Raw genomic sequence first — 21,197 nt, 5'->3', positions numbered from 1 at the left:
ACATTTTGGAGGCGCTGTTACAAACTGTTAGCATAGGTGCTGCATGCATAAACATGTAAAATGCCTTTCGCAGCTTGAAGTTACATGACCTGCCTCCTAATACAGGCCATAGGCAAATTTGTAATTATGCCTATAAGGCAAATCTCTTTTCGCACCGTTATTATTGGGTCATCATACAAAGCTTTTCCCCACTTTGCGTGACGACCCAAACGACCGCTGGAAAGGAGATTTGCAAAACAATGACACTGCAAAATGTTCGCATATTCTTTTATTTAATTGGTTCATGCCACTGAAGCTGTCAGCATGTACTGATTAGCCACGAGACTCCGCTTATTCTTTGGAATAAGGATCACTTATAAGAATACACAAAAATCCTAATTCAGTGGCCACACTTACTACATTGTAATACACGCTCATACACGCATTTCTTGTAGAACAATGCAGTTTCACAAACAGGCTCATTAAAAGTTACCTTAAGTGTCAGATAGAAGTCTTCTACGGTAGGCACAGAGTTCCAAGGGATTGCAACACTGACATCTGGAAAGTCTGGGACAATACAGGTAAATTCAGGAAACACAGACGTGGGCTTCGGGAAAATGAAGGATTTAAGGCGCCAGATTGCCCCAAAGGACGAATGACGTGTTATTGTGCATGCAGCTTCAGCAAAAGGGAAAAGCCAGTTAGGAACAGCTGGTTTTGCTGCAACATAATGGCATTAATAGTAATAAGTAGATGTACATTGTCCCATTGTCCCTGTTGATAAAACCCTAGTGTGCAACCATTTAAATGAAAGTTACTGAGCCCGTTGACTTTTAATTCTGTGGATAAAACCCTTGTATTTGGTCATTCATATGAAAATTACTGAGCCGTTTGTTTCAAGTGGTACTGTTTATTATGTTGTACATGGTGGTTCTAACTTTTAAGTCTGCAGGATGAAACCCTCGTGTGTATTATAAGGTACTGTGTATTATCTCGTACAAGGTGGTTCTAAGTAATTAAGTCTGGCTTAACCCTTAGTGTGGTTCGATCATTCAAATAACGACTGTTAAACAGCAGTTACATGTGGGCATTTCAACTGTTCAATGAACTAGCAGATGTATTTTTTTTATAATTAATAAATTTTTCAATACCTGATGTATGCCAAATAGTGTTGGTCTCCAGATCTTTCCATTCGTTGTTTTCTGGGTCAACCAATTGCTTGATAACAACTTCATACCCCTTCAAATTAGAGGCACTGTGCAACAGAGCCACAGTTATGTTTCCTTTGGCATCCCCACTGAACTCTACATCAGGTGGACCATCATGTGACAGTTCAATCACATTGCTTACTAAGGCCTCATTACGGCCAAGAGGTGGAGAGAGGGTCCTGGGACTCCATAAGGAACATGAAATAAGCAAGGGTTCTGTTTCAGCTCCACGACAAAATGTGATGGATGCAGCAGCTTCTTTAAGGTTCCAGGTATCACCATCTGATACCTCACCTCTGAAAAAAATAACAATTATGATTGATATTACTACAGACTACAGTGTTTGATATTTACATTTAGTAGAAACTCAGCTGTGTTCTATTGGAAATCCGCGAATCTGATTGGTTCTCCCACTGTTTTCTATTCGCCGATAGAAAACAGTCGCGCGCGCGAGTAGCTTTTTAAGTGGTAAATTTTCTTGATTTTTGTCTTCAAAGTGCACAATATTGTAGGTTTTGGACTACAATCCTTTAGAGTTTCCACTAAAACAATTAGACTACTCGCCCTCGTTTTCTATGAGCAATAGTCAACTCGGCTGCGCCTCGTTGACTATTTGCTCATAGAAAACTCGGGCTCGTAGTCTAATTGTTAATTATTACATGTAGACGGCTGTGCGCACAACTCCCTTTAGTATAATGATTCTACTAAATCTATGCATTCATAGCCTAAAACCAATGTCGACCACCGTCAAAGTTCTTCCATTTTGACCAGCATCTAGACTGTCTCCCAGTTCACAGCAATTTTCACAAGGTCACTGTATTCAGTGCGTTCTTGGGCAGGACGGTTTACTTTCACAGTGTCTCTCAATAGTACAAATAAAGGGTCCGGGCAAACTGTTAGGGTAACCTACATGTAAGAAAATGCTGGAAAGGGCTGCTTTTGGGAAACCTTTGATGAACTAGCATCCCATCCAGTGTAGTAGTAATACACCTAGTTGCTTCACGCTACAGTAAACAAGATAATCTCCAAGAATGCGGCCACTTTGGCTTAAGTGTAGACTACCTTGCTCTTCTACACACTGGTTCTTCTTTCACGTGAGCCGCATCACCCAAGAAATGTTACAGATGTAGTCTGCGGTACCTTACATACACATATATGACTACTTAGCAATTATTCCATGCGATTTATTCTCTTACAATCTAAGTGCGATGCATTTATATCTATTTTTCTTTATTTCGGATGGTTTTAGGTATGTCTGCAAGGCCAGTTGATTAAACGCCTCGTCCTGACAAGTCCCTCAAAAAGGCGTCAAACACGAAGATTGTCGAAATTTGGCAAGTTTACACAGCTATTAACATTTCATTAAGACGTTACCAAATCGTTTTATTCTGTAGTAACATTTTAAATTACATCTAATTTTCGGCTGCGTTGCTTTGATTGAAATAGACCGCCTCACTTTTTCAAAAATAAAGTTTGATTCTGAGCTCTTTTTTTCGTGTTTGATCAAGGTGTGTGATAGGGGTGTATTTAATGGTTTGCTGCTGGCTTGATTCTAAAAATATGAGTGAGTGCTCATGAGAGTCAGAGTGATAAATAAAAAAGACATAATATAACTGGCTGTGGTGTTTGTTTGGTACAGAAGTTGTTAGTTCTTTTTAATTAATTTTTAAAGTTGTGGTAAATTTAAGCCTTGACAGTGGTCGTTACGAGCGCTCGTTCGGGTGAACCAAAAATCCTTAAAAACTCGTAAAAAATGAATGATCCGATCAAGCGAATTGTGGTTTAATTTAGTATAAGTACATGAAAGTCTTGCAACACACGAGAAATGAGTGAAATCTATTTTTCAAGCCAGATCGACCAGACCGGTTTTATGGACACAGCCTCTTAAGCATCAGTGCAGTAGGTCATATTTACCTCCTGATGAAGGTCTTCCTGTTCTCATTTACAGACATTGTTGTGTCTGTTTTATCCTCCGAGTCCACTTTTATCTCTTTTTCTTCCTCCTCACCATCCTCCTCCTCATCAGATTTGGAAGCAAATTCTTTGACTAGAGGAATCATTACATTTCATTGGTTTCAAGTAACACAAACAAATTCATGAACAGTATTCTTTCTGGCCTTTTGCACCAACTGCTGAAGCCAGGCTATGTTCTAAAACTACTGTGAAATTTCTTGCATGCTTATTGGCTAATTGTTATATTTTAGGATTTGTAAAATACATACTGACGTCAACTTGTCCTCTCAATGACAAATTGTCAAAATATTCTATGGATCTCAATAAACGAACAGACGCATTAAAAGCTGGCGTCAATTTGGTAGACAGCCAATATCAACGACACGAGTGCTTAAGGAGAAACTGGAAGGAACTAGTTTCCAATGGTATTTTCCTCAAAATCAATCCCACCTCAAAAGATCAGCAGTTATACATAGAAAACAAAACTAACACTCGCGCAATAAAAAATAAAAACTGTTATGCAGACTATTCACAAAGTAGGAAAATGTGATACTATGCCTATTTCAAAAGAGGTGAAAATCTGTCTTACAGATTTTTTAAAATTTTGGCTGTGGACGTGATTCCCTCCTTAAATTAACTGTGAAGCTAAGGTTTCATCTTGGGTACCTTCTCGAGAAATTATGATTCAGAAACAGGTTATTAAAATCTCCGCTAGGAATCAAAGTGCACATGCCTTTAATTTCGGTGTGGGTGCTCACCTGACGCCATGCGTCGCTTGCGATAAAGAAGGCACAATTAGAAGTCTTTTCATGAATCTTTTCATGAATTTTTATTTTACCTTTTTTATCATATTTTTAAAATCATTTTGAAATTATGGCTGGTATACCTAGTTATAATTAGTTAAAGGAGAAGTTCACTCCAGAATAGCCATTTATTTTCTTTACGCCAATAAAAAGTTTATACAAAGATATCTTATTCACCAAAATTTCAGCCTCCAATGTGCGCTATAACCCTACGAAATCTTTCTTTGAAGTAGTCCAAAACTCGACAACTGAACGCCGCCATCTTGGAGCTGATAATGTATGCGTGACGTCAAAGAGCTCAGCCTGAAGTTTGGCGGGGAAATTTAAATACTCGAAACTCCTTGTTTCTTCGTAGTGGCTTTTGTTTGTCAAAATGTCTGTTTGTGCAGCTCCATTTTGCTCAAACAGAGCTCCAAGAAATACAAAAGAGGTGTTTATTTTCACCGTCTCAGTTCCGATATTTAAAAGAACGATTGCTCAAAAGCGGACACAAATATTTGTGTGTTCCGAAAACTTTGTGGAAGACCGCCTCAAAGTAGATCACAGATACAGTCTCCTGCATGGAAATACCCACAAAAGATAGAAAAAGCCAGACGCAATACCAACCATTTTTAAGAAATCTCCTTCCGTAACTCCATGCAAACGACATGCAAGCGAAAGGAGGCGAAAGAATAAGGAAAGAATAAAGGTAAGTCAATTTGCTTACCGTATTTTCTTAAATCAAACACTTCCGGCAATTATTTCAAACTTGGCCTGGTAAACCCGACGTTTATTTCAAGCCGGTTTTTAATCCGGCGGGGTCCGGTGTTTACTAACGAAGTGCAATTTTCTGTAATTTTTTCAGGTTGATTTATTATTGTCTATCCTTCGAGAACCACGATTTTTCTCGCCGTCCCGGCCGACAAACTGCTCCAGGGTCTCCGAGATGATTTTTACCAAAGTAACAGCATTGCATACGGCACGTGCATGTTGCAATCAAGATTTGTTACAAACAGAACTGCAGAACATAAAAAAAAAAAAAAATTAATAAATATGTGTTTATAGTGGTCATGCACTTAGCTTCATATTCATACGGCAATGTCGCCAACGTCCTCCGCGGTTATAAACGTCCTCCTGCACTGTTATAAACAACAGAACGTATTTAAGAAAATAAATTTACTTGTTTGCTCGACCGCAAATAAACGCCGGGACCTCGATCAAACGTCCCCGGCGTTTATTTAAAAGTTAGCAGTTTGACCCGGCGTTTATACAAAGCTGGCGTTTAATCAGTGACCCGCGTTTAATCGAGCAAATACGACGACGGCAAATAATTACAGCATGAACAAAAATTGACTTAAATTGGCAAAAACACTTCTCAGAATAGAAATAACAAAACGGGCTAAGTTGTTAAAAAATTTTGGATGCAATGACTGGGTTGTACATGTAAATAAATATAGATGAAAAAAGGCAGAGAAAAAGATTCAACAAGTAATAAGTTAAATTAAAATTTTGCTTGATCTAAAATTAAATAATTCAAACATTTCTAGCTCAGTCAGTCAACTACAAAAATGACATAAAGCTCACTTTGAGAGTTGCGATCTTATATTTGATCAAGAAGAGTTTCTCTGGTTGATAAAAAGTCCTCCCTGAAATTAAGTAAAAAGTGAAATAACATGAACGCATCATTGGTTTGTATTGCGTCTGGCTCTTTCTTTTTTGTGTGGGTATTTTCACGTAGGAGACTGTATCTGTGATCTTCTTCGAAGCAGTCTTCCGTATAGTTTTCGGAACACACAAATATTTGTGTTCGCTTTGGCAGGAATTTTTCGTCCCTACCCATTTATAAGCCATTCTTGAGAAATTTTTCTTTTAGATATTGAAAGACGGTGAAAAGATTTTTGTATCTCATGGAGCTCTTTTTAAGCAACACGGAGCTGCACAAAAACGCATTTTGACAAACAAAAGCCACTACAAAGAAACAAGGAGTTTCGACTTTTAAAATTTTCCAGCCTAACTTCAGACTGAGCTCTATGACGTCACGCATACATTATCAGTTCCAAGATGGCGGCGTTCAGTTGTTGAGTTTTGGGCTACTTCAAAGAAAGATTTCGTAGGGTTATAGCGCACGTTGGAGGCTGAAATTTTGGTAAATAAGATATCTTTGTATAAACTTTTTATTGGCGTAAAGAAAATAAATGGCCATTCTGGAGTGAACTTCTCCTTTAAACGCGATTTAAGTGCTGAAAATTCTTCTCATTTCTTCTTGGCGGTGCTTGCCTAATGCTTGTCCGGATGACTTATAATGTCCTCAGGCAGCAAGTTATAGCCCAAGCTATTATCTCTCTGAAAAACTGTACTTATCCACCTTAATTTAATTAAAGTGCACTTCTCTCACGAATGCATCTTTTCGTGAATTATTTAGAGTCAATATAACATACATTCGTAACATTTTAGATCTACAACTGTTGTACATCAGTACCTGTAGAGCGCAGTGTGGCCTTTGGTTGCTGTCCATCTTGTAGAGCCTAGAAAACACAATAGAATTGACTACAATTAGAGAAGTCGTGATTCTTTCCACTTCCTTGTATGTGACCTAACATTTTCCCAGAGTAGTCAAGATTTTACATGTACCTCTTGTTTTGTTAACATGTATTTTATGCTTGTACTTATTCCTATGTTTAAGGCACAGCTGTAATCCTGCACTAACTTAATATTTTGTGCCTGGGCGGTTCTGCTACAGTGAAGTAAGGACCTGGCTAAAGATGATGGAGAGGTGCAAGAGAATTCTGTGTATGAAATTGGTGATTGGGGTACTGTAATTTTCTCATGCCAATTTTTTAGCGGATGGATTTTAACTGTTTATACGTTAAATACAACACAGTTTGGTTATTAAAATTGGCACATCTTAACACGCTTGATACTGTCATATATGGGGGAGGGGTTCAAAAAGTTGTGGTGGTCTTTCTCAATTACATTTTTTGTATGGAACTCTATACGTAAGTAAAGTCTTTTAGGCCCAACTGACTTATAGCTCCCGGTGATCAACTCCGAATTCTTGCTCCGCGGGAGCGGCTTAGAATATTGCTACTTTCCTTGGATGGGATCCTTCACACTGTACAAGTAGTCCATCGCTGGTTATTGCCCAGCACCAGGAATTGTCAGGTTGCTCTGACAATTCCCCCGGTACCCATTTATACAACTGGGTGGACACAGGCACTGTGAGAGATAACTGTCTTGCCCGAAAACACTAAACAATGACCCCGGCCACGGTTTGGCCCCGGACCGCTCGATTTGGAGTACACCGTGCCTCACTTTACATTAAACTCCTACCTTACTAACATTTTGCCCTTAAGTACAATGTAAAAAACTGAACAATTCACTCCCCCTTTCTGGGGCATTGGAAAGCTTACCTGATATGCTTCATGGTAGCACTTCTCTCTTTCATGATCTCCAATGGACGATGCTAACTCTTTAATGTCACGCAGGAACTTCTCCATTTCAGGAGCTTTCATCTTTGTCTGCTTCACTTCCCACAGGATTTCATGAAAGTTCAGAGCTTCTTCTCCATATCTTCTGAACATTTCCTGTTTGTTAAGCTCCTTGCTTAACTGGAGGATTCCATTGATTGTTTGCTCCATGGCCACACCAATTTCCTTTGTCTTCACTCCACGTTTTCCCTCTTCCCACTGCTTTTCCCAAGCATAAAACAGGTTCTCTCGGAATTCTGGAATGTTTTCCACCTGTCCAAGTTCTTGGTACAGTTGTTCCACTTTGCTTTTTAGTGTCGCTTTGTCGTAAGTATGCTTTCTCTCGCCAGCAAAGTCTGGTCTCACAAGGACTTTTTTGTACAGCGCCAACTTAATGTTTTTGTGCTTTGAGAGTTTTTCATGATCTCTTAGTTGACGGCAAAGCTGAATTACCTTGTCCAAGAACTGGTCTCTTTCTTTCAGCATGTCATTAAGCAGACTGTTGTCTGTTTCCTGGTCAAACTTCTTTTGAAACTCTTCCTCACTAGCACTCTGTAACCCCTCATAGAACCACAGCGCGTCCTTTCCTGCTTCATGCTTGTCTTCCTTGTCCCCAAGTAGGTACAATATGGCATCAATGATGTCTTTGTTGTACTCGGTGAAACCAAACTGTGCCGAACGTTTCTGTTCATCCCAGAAGCGCTGGCAAAACTTCATAGCATCTTCTTTAAACTGTTCCTTCTTGGAAAGAAACGACGGCAGAAATTTTTCCATAGTTGTCTCATCATACATGTCCTCAACACCAGTGATAATCTTTCGCCACACTTCACTGTGGTTTCCTGGACCAAGTGACTTCTCCATTTCCCAAGCTTCAAGGAACAACTTTAAGGCTTTCTCATCTTCTCCAAAGTTGGCCTGAATAACTGCTCGCTGGAAAATGCTGCGCACTGTCAGAGGGTGATTCTCAAGAATTTTCATCCGTATGTTGTACGCCCTATCGGCAGGTGCAACTGCTTCATCATACTTTTTTTGAAACATGAGAGCATTGGCAAGATTTCTCTGGAAATGTGCTTCATCATGAAATCCTAAAAGTTTCAGTTCATCTAAAAGTCTGAGAGCCTTTTTGTAACATTCAATTGCCTTGTCATACTCTCCCTGACTTTCATACACTGTGCCAATTTGATTCTTGTACATTGGCATGTCAAAGTGTCTTTCAGATCCTGCCAATTGCTCTTGCATATGATATGCTATCTTGTAGAAATCGAGTGCTTTCATCGGTTTGTCAAGGGCGTAATAGCAGTTTCCAATAGCATTGTAGCACCTTGCAACATCAGTATGAACTTTAAGCAGCTCCTCCGAAAATTTTAGCGATGACTCCAAGCTTTCAAGTGATCTCTTGTAATCCCTGTTCCTGTGATAGATTTCCCCTTCATGATACAAGTAAAGTCCTTTGCTGAGCTTGTAAGAATTACTTGTCTTGTCTTGGACATTTTCTAATGAAAGGGAAGCTTCCTTCAGTACTTCAAATGCCTTCTCAGGCCCCTCAACATCTGAAACTTGTCGTGCTTCCCAGCATTTTAACTGTGCTCGGCAAAGAGAACCTGTGCAGGAATAAAAAATTCATGAATAAAATAACTGACGCTGATGAAGCTGCTCCCAGTTTCTGAAGTGACTTGAAGTATTGTTTTTCGCCCTGGATGACTTGCTAGTCAATAGCAGGTAACCCCTCTCCCAAATTTTGTCAAGTTGCTCTAACCGTTTGCTAGTGCCAACATATACTTCTGTGACAAGACCTAATCACATCACCCTTGACAAGACCTAATCGCATCAGTTTGAAGAACGCAGGAGCATTAGGCATACTTACTCTAGTGGTACCTAAGTAGTTAGATTCTGCAATAATTAAATTTCCAAGAGGTCAGTATTGCATGTAACTTGAAAAGGGGTCAGGCGATGAGAAAAAACATGGCAAACTAAGAGATACTTTGTTGAGTTACATTTCGTATGAACTACTGACTACTCAGAAATAAGACTAAAACAGCAGAACAGTCTTATGTGTGGACACAAACTATTTGGATTGAGTTAGTGAGTGTTTGGCAAAGGGCCAATTTAGACAGCATGACATTTGCTTACAACATGTGACATGCTAACGCTATCAACCTCCAACATGAATTGCAGGGATCAAACTCCATTTCAGAAGTGTTTGATCAACAATTTTGTCAACATTTTCATACACACGTGCTATACCCTGGATGTTTCATCATCAGTCCTTCTAGCGCCATTGGACGCAAAAAGCCTTAAAGATGGATGGATGTTTGGTTTACATCAAATCAAGTTTTTTTAAATGTTTGGTTTCTGCCCAGTATAAATTATTGTTCTTAACTTTTCCCAGTTTAAGGTTTCAATTGACAGAATTCAAGATGGCTGGTAACAGGAACAAGCTGGTTTATTCCCCGACATTGACCTTCAAGTTACATCACTTCACGTCTTGAAAAAAAAAAACTCTCTTTATTAAGCTTTTACAAACCTCTTAATCGGATAAAAGTCTCGCTCTTATATACTTTCCCTTCCAGATTCTAAAATATTTATTAATGGACTAATTATAGTCACACTACAAATCGGACTCATGTAACATTTGTAAGCAGCTTATATAGGTTCCTAAAATAAAGTTATTACATTATTATATGTAAGGGGCGTAGCCAGGGGATGGTTCCAGGGGTTCCGGAACCCCCCTTTTGGGCTATAACCACCTGATGGCTATAGTTTCAGTGTTTCTTTCGAAGAAAGAGATCTTTGTTTTCAAAGAAAAAGAAAAGAAAGTGAATTCAAAAAGGCATCACATGAAAATATCAAGGGTTTCAATATTTCATAAAATGACTGAGATACTACGCGATCTATGATTGTTAAAAAACCTGTCACTGTTGTACCGGTAAACTCCCGCTTTCCGACATCGCAGCACTATGCTCGAATATGCGTAAGGACGAAGAATTGCTTAACATTATTTCAATGTCTTATTTTGGTCTATCAGATTATTAAAACAGAATATATGATTTTCATAAACGATCATAACACAAATTAATGAGGGTGGACCACTAAGCTTCACTAAAATGAAGTGTAATACCCACCTCCGTTGGAGTAAAGAAAATTGAGGAAAAACCGACAAGGAACACAGTAAACAGTTTGTGCTTTCACTGGGCTGGTATGATATAAATAACATAGATATCTTTTTATTCAACATTTACTCGAAAACCTTCTTTGCAAGGGAAAAACCTACAACAAATTGGTCGCGATGAAAACTTCCTTGGAATTTTTTGAAGACAGAAACCTTATCCTTGCGCTGGGTCGATCTTGTGCGCGCTTGAATTGATTTAAGGTTAACACCTTTAGTGTTTTCTGTTAAGCCTGTCATTCGACAAAAAATCGAAGAAATACTGGGTTCATGGTCTTTAACGTAATAAATACAGAATAAATTTTGAAAGCAGAATTTCTGTAACTAACCTTTATTCTTTATAACTTCGCCAGTCTGCAAAGTTTGTAAAATGCTAGCTTCGTTTGGAAGAGGGATTATTACAAATTCGTGTTCAGAATCAAGGAAATGCCATTTCCGAGGACGTAAACTACAAAGGTTTTCCAGCCTATTGGATACCCTAAGGCCTAGTTCAGACATCGAGCTCCTGCCGTGCCGAACTAAATTCAGGAATTAAGTTCGACAAAAGTACGGCAGAAGCACGGCGTCTGAATCAAACTTTTGAATTGAGTTCGGCAAAGCAATTTAGTTCGACACGGCATGTCGTGCCGCACGACTCTGGCACGGCAGCGGTTCAAACGTCGTGCTTTTGCCGCACCAAACCAAATTCATAAATTATATTAATGTATTTTGGCGGGATTACGTTCCCGCGAGGAGTTACGAGGAGACTCGAGAATAATTCTCCATTACGGAGTATGCGCACAACCTCGTTCCCAGGGTCTTCTCCGTTTTACCCGCCATTTTGAAAACGGAGAAGACCCTGGTGACGATGTTTTAACATCGTCACCAGTTGCATACTTAAAAGTATGCAAATTGAATTTTATTCTTGCCAGACGGCAAAAACCATTGCTGCCAGCCAAAGGAATACAATGAATATTTTTCTGCTAAAAAGCACGTCGAGGATGTTTCATTCAACAAAGTAGATGACACTAATGACAGGGAGCAGGGCGAAGAAGAAGCTAGAGGGTCTGAATCCGAAATAAGCAAGTTTTCGAAAACTAGTCGGGCAAACAAACAAGCATTCGCCGTACTCGCTAAAGGAAATTTTTTTTCTGTTGCTTTTCTTTGAGTTTTTGCGGCAATTTGGAAAACGGCGCCATTTTTGTTGGATCACCGCTGACTAAATGTTACGTAGATTCAGTACTCCTGAATTTGGCACGACTCTGGCACGACGTCTGAATCAGAGTCCTGCTTTTGCCGTGCTACAGTCGAACCTAATTACAATTTAGTTCGGCACGGCAGGAGCACGATGTCTGAACTAGGCCTAAATGATTGCTTCTGCAGCTTACTGCTTCCTGCACACATGCAGCCTGGCCAATCAGATATGGATGACGGGTTACTCCTGCTGCTAAACATAAGGTAGTTTTTGGTAAGCGACCCATTTGTTTTTTGTTTTGTTTTTTTGTATTTTCCATCTTGAATGGTAAAGGTGCTTGGGTATTGTTTTGGGAGGGTTCTGTTAGCGGGCCCTTCACCCTTCCAGGTAGCTTGTTGGACGTTGGTTTGGGTGGTTGCTGCTCTCAGGGTTGCTGTAAAAAAAAAAAACCTTTGCGTTCGCCAGAATCATGCGTGGCTCCGCTACATCTAGGCACCTTTTCCAAGCTTATCTATTGGCGATGAGGTTAAATGTGGCTAAACAGAATTTAGGCAAATGTAGGGTGCTTTCCATTCGACCAAAAATTCCGGAAATGTCGGGTCAGGAGCGAATGGTACAGAAATTCCAGGGATAGTTTCCAGAAAATCTAGCAAGTGTTAAATTTCCGAAATGCGAACCATTCAACCGATAATTCCGGAAATTCCAGGAGCAAGATCGAATGGAACTGAAATTTCCGGTAAATGTTTTCGAAAATTTGGGTCTACCTTGCGAGGTTGTCCTCTTTTCCGCAAATCCTTCGGCTCAGAACTTAGCGAGTTGGGCAGCTGAAAGCAGCTACATGTGTTAAGAATAAAGCCCTCGTGGTTTACTCGGTCGTTTTTCGTTGTTGTTTTGCAGGCGGCAGCAAAGAAATGTTCCAAGGTTTATAACACTCGTGTAGATCCATATATTGTAATGCTCATTAAACTTTTATTGTTTGGCGACGTTTTCGTTGCTAGTGTGCCTTTTGAAAGGCCCCTGTTGTTGTGGATTCGATGTCGGTCATGGCGGTGTATCAGTGTTCGAAATGCTATTTTTATTTTCGAAATTATGGAGTCATTTTTGCAGCATATAAGTCACAGAACATCTAATATGGAAATTTCGTTTTGCCTTCCGGTGCAGTCACGCGAAACATGCTGTTCCATTCGCCACTGGAAATTTCTGGAAATTCAAACCAGAAATCTTTGCCGAATTTAAAGGCGCCTCATGGAAATTTCATTTTGCATTCCGGTGCAGTTAAGCGAAAAGTGCTGTACCATTCGCCACTGGAAATTCAAACCAGAATTTTTGCCGAATGGAAAGCGCCCGCCAATGCTGGTCAGCGGCGATTTTGGGCAGTCATGCCTATCAAGTCGCGTCTTCAGGCGCGTCACGTCACATGCTTGTAGCTGTGTGCGTCGCTGTGCGCAGACGTGCAGTTATCTGTTTGGCTTTCTCCTCGAGTTTGGCTATGTGTGCTTTTCTGCTCCCACTTCTCCTAGCCTTCACTTAGGGTAAGCAGTTGGATTTGGTACTGAGTATTTGGGTTGGTAAGTATTTCCACTGATTCCATCAGTTTGATGGTGTCTGGTCGTTGCCGGTGTTGGGGTTGCCCATACCTTTGTGTTCGGTAGAATCATGCCTGGCTCCACCATATCTACCTTCCCCAAGCTCATCTATTGGCAATGAGTTTGAATGACGGAGTTTTTAAATTTGTTTTAAACTTACATATATTTTGGCAGAACATTTCCTGAATGAATTCATAAATATAGAAAAAAGAGGGTCACTGTGGCTTTTTTTGTGCTCCAGACTAAACAACAAACACTGCCCTTTTCGAAGTCGTATTGAGGCACCCATTTATTGAAACTTATTTTCGCTAAATCATAACAAAAAAATCCATCAATCAATCATTCACTTAATATAAGCGTCAAAGTATTTAGCACTGTTGTGCTAATTGTGGACACTGTAAATAAATAAACAAATATTGCAAATCGAACATACGCTTGTAGGTGCATACTGTGCAAAATCAGGAAATCACCTCAAATCTATGGTCACTTATTTCCCCATCGACAATATTTAAATATGGGGAATGCGAATCATATACATTCAGCTCTAACAAAAAATGATATACAATGTATATGTCACAAATTTAACTTTCTTGTCATGCCATCACTATCATTGCTTACAAGAGATTTTTTCCTTGCAATCACATGTATGAGGTACAAATGTGTCTTTCATAAGGAATAATAATTACAACCAGGCATACCATGATGTTTTAGTACATTAATCATTAACCCATAATGTCAATCTATAAAAGCTGAGAAATAAATCTGTGGTACATGTAAGCCCAGGGGGAAGTCCCATATCAAGGTGAAGGAGGTGATCATTGGAACTTTGAATAAAAATTCCTAGAAGAAATGTTATTAATTTCCTTCAACTTTTGAAAGTAATTTGGTGCCAAGAGTTGAAAAAAGTTGTTATTTCTCTGTGCATCAGTATGTAGTTCCTGTCATATATTTTTTCCTGCTAAATACCCTTGAATTCTCCTACTCTGATGGTTTTGTATTTCCATTCAAGATTTCAACACTTCAACCAGTAACCTGATTTTCAAATTCCCCTCTGGTCACTTACTCCCAAGAGACTTGAACAAATAGCCTATCACTGGATAGCCTACCTATCCAATGATGTCACTTCAAGAAAACTGGGCAGTGATTTTGATTGGTTAATTTGTAAAGCATTCATGCCATTGTTCAACGTTTCAAAAATTGTATCCTGACTCAGTTCATTGAGCCTTAAAAGGTATGATAATAAACCCCGTAACTTTTATATGTGAGCTCTACTTCCCCCTGCTCAGGTATTTCAGCCTTGCAAGGTACATGTAAGGTGTGGCTAATTATCTCCCAATTATTAATATCTGGAGGAGCCTGGTTTACATATAGATTACTTCATGGAAAGTGCGATGTACGGATTTTTATTCACGAGTTGCAAAACTTTGGAAAAACGAACGAGTGAGCGTAGCGAACGAGTGAGTTTTCCAAAGTTTTGCAACGAGTGAATAAAAAATCCGTACAAAGCACTTTCTATGCTGTAATTTGTTTATTTTATATATAACGAGAATTCAACCATTGTAAACTTGACGCGATTTTTCTCGTAAGTTAATTCATAAACCTTTGACATATTACAGTTTGACCGTAGAGGGAGGAAAAACAAAGCAGCAAAATGCACATCGCTTTCGAAGCGAAATCACTTTTAAAAATTCGAAAAATTACTGCCAACAAAATCTCCTGAAAAAACTTTATTTAAGGACACATTGCGTAAATTTTTGAAAGCAAAACTTTTGGTATCGCATCGAGTAAGCGTCGCTACAAGCAAATCGACTAAACACTCAGGCGAATTTTGAACAAAATTGTGATAACACAAGGAGTCGGTTAATTAAGCAATAATAGCGACGTAAATCCACATTCAGAAATACAATCTACTTTACCATGGTGTTCCCAAGAGTACTTGAATATTCTTAGAAAGTCTGCGGATGCGTTGCAATTTGAATGAAATTCTTGTCCGCCGGCTTCGCTTTCATTTATCGACACTTCGTTTGTCTTCGCTCTGCCTTTGAAGAATGATTTTTATCGTTATCATCTCATTACTGTATCCTTTCGGTTTTGCTTAGCTAGTTCCTGTTTGCTTGCCTTTCCATATAGTTCTCCAAAGACCAAGGTTTAATTTATTAAGGAACAAATCGTGTAGCCATGTTTTCCAAGCATAAACTGCCGTCGGGAGCAAACTTGCCACCCGCTGTTCAACCTTTGTGGAAACCATTTGAGTTCGCGCGCTCTGATTGGTTGGGTCGTTCCACTCTGGATGCTGATTGGTTATATTTTTCACATGTGAAGAAAGCTGATTGGACGTATCGCTTTTTTCACATGTGAAAATATAGACTATAGAAATCTATTTGCAAGGTTTATTGCCCGAAATTCTCGCTATATATGTAATAAATAGCATTACATAACAACATACATGTATACATGCATGTATACATGTTTTGCTACTCCATGCACATGTGATGCTAGGCCATTACCATAAAATTCTGATTGTTACCCCTGGGCAGATCTAGGGGGAGGGTGCAGGGGGTGTGCATCCCCCCACCCACAGATGACCTGTGGCTTTCTAATACAACTGGTATTCTGCAAATAAAGCTGTTACGCCATTCTTTGGTGGTGCACCACCTTCTAACAAATATCCTGGATCTGCCCCTGTTACCCCCCCCCCCCACTCTCCTCTTACAAAAGAGCCCTCTCAAAAAAATATGGTACCCAAATATGAGATGAAAACATCCTTACATTAATAATCCCCCTCGAATAATTATAGGCCCATGGCCTTTTTTTAGATATAGCTCTTAAAGAGGGATATAACCTCCTTTAACTAGTAGTAGTAGAAATCTTTATTGTGCAGGTCCAGAAAATATCCATACCCCCCCCCCCCCCATGGAAAGTCATTGGAAATTCCAGGCGGGTGTGGGGGGTCTCAAAAGCCAAAACCTTTAAAGGAAAGTATGGGGCTTAACTGGGAGGGAGGAATTAAATAAAAAAAGCCTTCCATGGGACGGGTATGGATATTTCCTGGAACAACACATTAACAATAAATGATAAATGATACAAAAACATTACCTGCAACAAACATGCAAGGTTTACAAAAGTGTAAACAAATAAAATCAGGAATGTGGTGATAAAAAAACCAAATGAGCACCTATTCATAAAAGTTCGCTTAAAATATGCAGTTCTAAGAAGGCCACGGTCACATATAATATCTTTTTTCTCTACAAAGGAAGTTCTAATTATCATAAGCCCCTATATTCCCTCCAGTATAACACCCCAAACCTTCAATAATAAGCCCTGCTCCACCAAAAACATACCCACCAAAAATCATTTTAAACAAATAGAAAGCCAGGGGTTATTATCAGAGGATAAAAGTTAACCTGAAGAATGATAACTTTTTGGTGATATTCACCAGAGTAAACAATTATGATCGTCAGTAATTGCATTGAATTGTGGCTTAGCTTTGTTTTTTTTGCATTTCATTTTGCAAGAAATGTCTGATCACGATGATGAGCGCAGATCTCTCAACAAAAGCTACATGACACTCAACAGAAAAGTGAAAACTATAATTTGAGAAGATTGTGAACTTAAAACAGGTTAAAACAGAGTCAGTGGAGGACAATTTTCTCATACTTAAAAATAAAATAAAAATTGTTGGTTTTTTGTAGTTCGAAAAAAAATTGAATATTTTAAAATTTACATTTTATGCACCGTAAACATCTTCTGTTTTATTTGCTTATAAGTTTTGCTAGGAGTTTCAGATCTTTCCAGAATTTCCAGCATTGTTTTAGCTGGTATTAAGATTTCAAATAATCAATGCAACCAAAACATTACTCAAGCATTGTTGCAACAACTGGCAAAAATTACACAAGCATAATATTTTAAAGCTAAAATCTAACAGTCAACTGTGCAGCAATTTCTACCCAGCTGATTTCATTGAAACTTGCTCATATGAATGAAAACTTATTGACAGTAATAAGAAAAAATCTATCTTTGCATTTAGAAAATATTCGTGTTTTATTGAAAAATAGATTAATTTAAGAGTGCTAATACCGTAGAATTCCGGTTATAAGCCCTGGGCTTATACAACTTCGTAAGGGTTTTTGGATGGGCTTATAAGCGGAGGGGCTTATATTCGGGAGGGCTTATAAGCGGAAGGAAAAAAACGTTTCGAAACGAGCCTCGGGATTGTTGATCGAAATACGTTTTTAAGTTAAAAAAACGCACAAAAAAGCAACATTTAGCCCTGTTCAGTACTGTCATCCGGTAGAGGGGGGCTTATATCCGGGGGGGCTTATAACCGGATGTATTTTTTTGTTTCCAAGTTGATGGGCCTATAACCGGGGGGGCTTATAAGCGGGGGGGCTTATAACCGGAATTTTACGGTATTCTGTGTTCATTTATTTTGTTTGTTCCTTTATTTCGACTACCAAAAATCAGAGAAATCGGTTGCCATGCACAAAAATCGATATAAAAAATAGCACCTCTGCATGCTCCCGGAAATTGGAAACTAAAAATATTATTAAGGGTAATAAACATTTAATTAATGGTCTCTGCATGATCAATGGTCTCTGCATGACCAAATTGCCAACCTTGCCATGAATTTCAACATGCTTTTGCATTTCTGGCATCAATTTTGTATTACAATTTTTTTTTATCGTCAACCGCCTTTATTGACAGGGTTCTGCAAACAACCTATTGGCACCAGCCCCTACCTGACATTCTATCATCCTCACACATCTCAGCCCAGCAATGGAACAGCTTGATCTGTTTGTCCTCAGTCAGCATAGCATTGAAAAGTGAAGCAATCAAGGAAGTCACACGAAAATCACCTGGAATGCTGAAATACCCTGGCTGCAAGGAGATGTCAACAGTAAACTCATAGTTTGGTCTGTCAGACTCAAACAGTCTGAATGCTCTAACATAGTCAGGCTCTATCAGTTTTGCAATTGCCTCCAACTTGGTCATAAAGTGTTGACGGAATCGTCCCTTTGCTTCCAAGTAAGTTCTCTGGAATTTTGCATCATCCTTAATACTGTCAGCATACTTTCTTAGGAGTGGATGAATGTCATACATCCTCTCCTTTGCTCCTTCGTCAACTACAAAAATGATCGCACTTGTTACTAGTCCCTCTAGCTGAGCTAGAGCCTCCGATTGGCTGATGCCGAAAACTTTGGCTGCCGTGGAAGCAGAGAAAGGGCCACAGAACAAAGAAATTGACACTGCAGACACTTTTAAGCTATCAGTGGGAAGTGAATCAAACATTTCTCTAATTGCCGACAGCTGACCTACGTCCACTCCTTCCTCTTGAAAACTGAATGGCTTTTCTTTACCATCCTCTTCTGATTTTGATTTCTTTGGGGGGACAACTTTCCTTTTGTGAACTCCTGCGATGAGATCATCAGCAGATTTCTGTTCTTGTCGCAAGATAGCAGCTAATCCTATCAAAACGAGTGGTATTCCTTTGGAGATGTCAATTAGTTGATTCTTCTGGCGGGTATTTACACTGGCCATTACCTTGGAAACTAGGATTTTCTCTGAAAAGGAACTCTCAAGAGACTTCACCTCAAAATTGTCCACCTTTTTGGCATTTTGCAATTGAGTCCTGGATGTTAGTAGCAGTTTTAATGATGTAGTCTTGTCCTTGCTATCAAATTCTGAAAGCTTTCCTAAAAATTGCACAAAAGCGATTTTCAAGTTCTTGCCTTCCTTTCCCAGTGTCCCGAAGTGAACTGTTCAACATTATCCAGCAAAAACAAAACTGGATGCCCTTCACTTTTAAACGATTGAATCTTCTCGTGAATTCTTGAAACAACATAATTCTGCTTAACAAAACCGATGGGGACAGTAAGTTCAAGGGAATCCATCATGTTCAGATAAATTGCCGTCATATCTTTAGCTTCTCTTAGATCAAATACAAAATGCTTTCCTTTCCATTTTGAGCAAACTTCGTTTGCAAGTGTTGTCTTTCCTACACCTGCCGACCCAAACAAGTTGACAACTAATGAGACTCCTGTTTCGAGATTTTCCATAATTTTCTTTATTTCGACTTGTCGCCCTTGCAGTTCCTTCCTTGGTTTAACTCGTTTTTGAGGAGGACCCTTGAAGCTCTCGATCTCTTTCTTGATGAGCTCTTCGTTGTTCGATTTCGGGGCAATAAACTTTTCGATCAGAGTGAGTCTGCTGTTGGACACATGCCCGTGCTTTTCCATAAGTTGCAAACATGACAGCAAGTCGTGATTTTCTAGCAAATTGAATTTTCCTCCGTAATTCCTTTTTAGTGATCGCACGACATTTTCTGATTCTGTTGGATTAAACTTGGGAGATATGGTTGTAAAGAGTTGTTGTAACCTTGGCGGGCTTTCAATGGCAACGGCAGCCATCTTTCATCGTACTACTCAGGCGCATGCCGGAAGTAAACAAGTCACGCGAGCTCGGCAGGCAAAACAAAGAAGGTCACGCAATCTCGGCTCGCGACCCATCAAAGTTGGAAAGTCTCGCTCCGCATTCCTGTTCACAAGCATTAATTACGGACTTATCGAACTTTTATTTATACCTAGCGTGATCACAGAACATTGAGTACTTTATAAAGAAATAGGCAGTGAGTAATAAAAATAAAGAAAGGCCTGCGCGGCCTCCCCATGTGCCTTTTGTGCTCGCGTCGCATTAGCGCCTTCAAATTATATTTTTGCTCTCACAAGCATCTATTTAGAACGCCTCAAATCGGCCTGACAACCGAGATAACAACAGACATAACAACAAGACATTGAGGTAAGTTGATGTAATTGTCAAAATATTATTTTATTTAGCTATAAATTCGAAAGTGTTTTCTCCCATACATCCTTTATAAATACGAACCGTTGTAACACAACACCTCCATATGCCACCAGGCGAGAGTCACGTTTCGCGTATTTCAAAAGAGTATTATGTTTAATAATTATTTAACTCTTCTCATCTTGAGCTTGGGACGCCTGTGGTGGAGTGCAGTTAACGTACCCTGTTATAAGACTGAAAATACAGGGGATGGGACCTACGGTTTATCGTCCTTTTCCGAAAAGAGTAAAATGTCTAACCATTTGCAGATGTAATTACAAAGGCAGCATATTCTCCTCAGTTATTTTAAGACCCTGAGTGTTGGTCCGGTCTGGGGTTCAAACCCACGACCTCCCGCACAGCAGTCCGGCGCTCTACCAACAAATGTCAAATGCAACATGCAAAGGAAAAGAATTTTTCCCCTGAAATTAAACTTGCAACTTGCTCACGATTGTTTCGATAAGGTCGTCCGCATGTAAATATCACTCAAGTCGCGAACAACCGTCCGAAAAAGCAACGCCGAGAAAGCCCTGGGAACCAGGTCGGGGCTCGGTCACATGTAATAGGAGTAGCACATGGAATGGGGCGGCATTCTTGTTAGACATTACTTACCCAGGCTCCTTCAGCTTGTTGTAGGTGCAGAATTTTACCCTCAATGTAAAATGTTTTACAAAAATAAGGATTTTCACCCGGCTTTACAGCCCTGTATGGTTAGTGCTGATGTGTAAATTTTCGGTTCCTTGGCACGCTTGATTTCAAGGGATATAGTTTCCAGCTATTTCCCGCGGACGTTTTTACGGTTATTGTATCGTATTTGGCGAGCGCAAATTCTCAAGTTGATGTCTAACATAATTTGCCTTAATGTTATCGTACAGCTTGGGAGATGAAGCTAAATGGTGTTTCAGAATGGAAATACTTTACATATGGCAGAATTGGATGAGAGCTTGTTAAGGTGGCCCGCGGCTAATTCCGGGAGCGAAGGTGCTATTTTTTAAATCGAATTTTGGGGATGAAAACCGTAATCGATTTCTTTGATTTTTGGTAG

The 21,197-nt window shown here is 39.4% G+C and overlaps 1 protein-coding gene across 1 annotated transcript in view; it reads right to left on the bottom strand.

Moving 5' to 3' along the window:
* The window catches only part of LOC144665648 (uncharacterized), a 29,923-nt gene extending 10,197 nt beyond the window's left edge, over window positions 1-19,726 (bottom strand). Inside the window, 7 exon segments of the mRNA XM_078526914.1 lie at window positions 473-699; window positions 1,131-1,483; window positions 3,102-3,234; window positions 6,402-6,447; window positions 7,333-8,990; window positions 18,055-19,048; window positions 19,051-19,726. Of these exon segments, the coding sequence (XP_078383040.1) occupies window positions 473-699; window positions 1,131-1,483; window positions 3,102-3,234; window positions 6,402-6,447; window positions 7,333-8,990; window positions 18,055-19,048; window positions 19,051-19,722 (4,083 nt within the window). The 5' untranslated portion in view covers window positions 19,723-19,726.
* Between the last annotated feature and the right edge of the window lie 1,471 nt (window positions 19,727-21,197).

Source organism: Oculina patagonica, chromosome 9 (genome assembly GCF_052425735.1).
Source record: "Oculina patagonica isolate OP01 chromosome 9, crgOcupat, whole genome shotgun sequence".
NCBI lineage: Eukaryota > Metazoa > Cnidaria > Anthozoa > Scleractinia > Oculinidae > Oculina > Oculina patagonica.
This window is presented reverse-complemented; position numbering and strand designations above follow the sequence as displayed.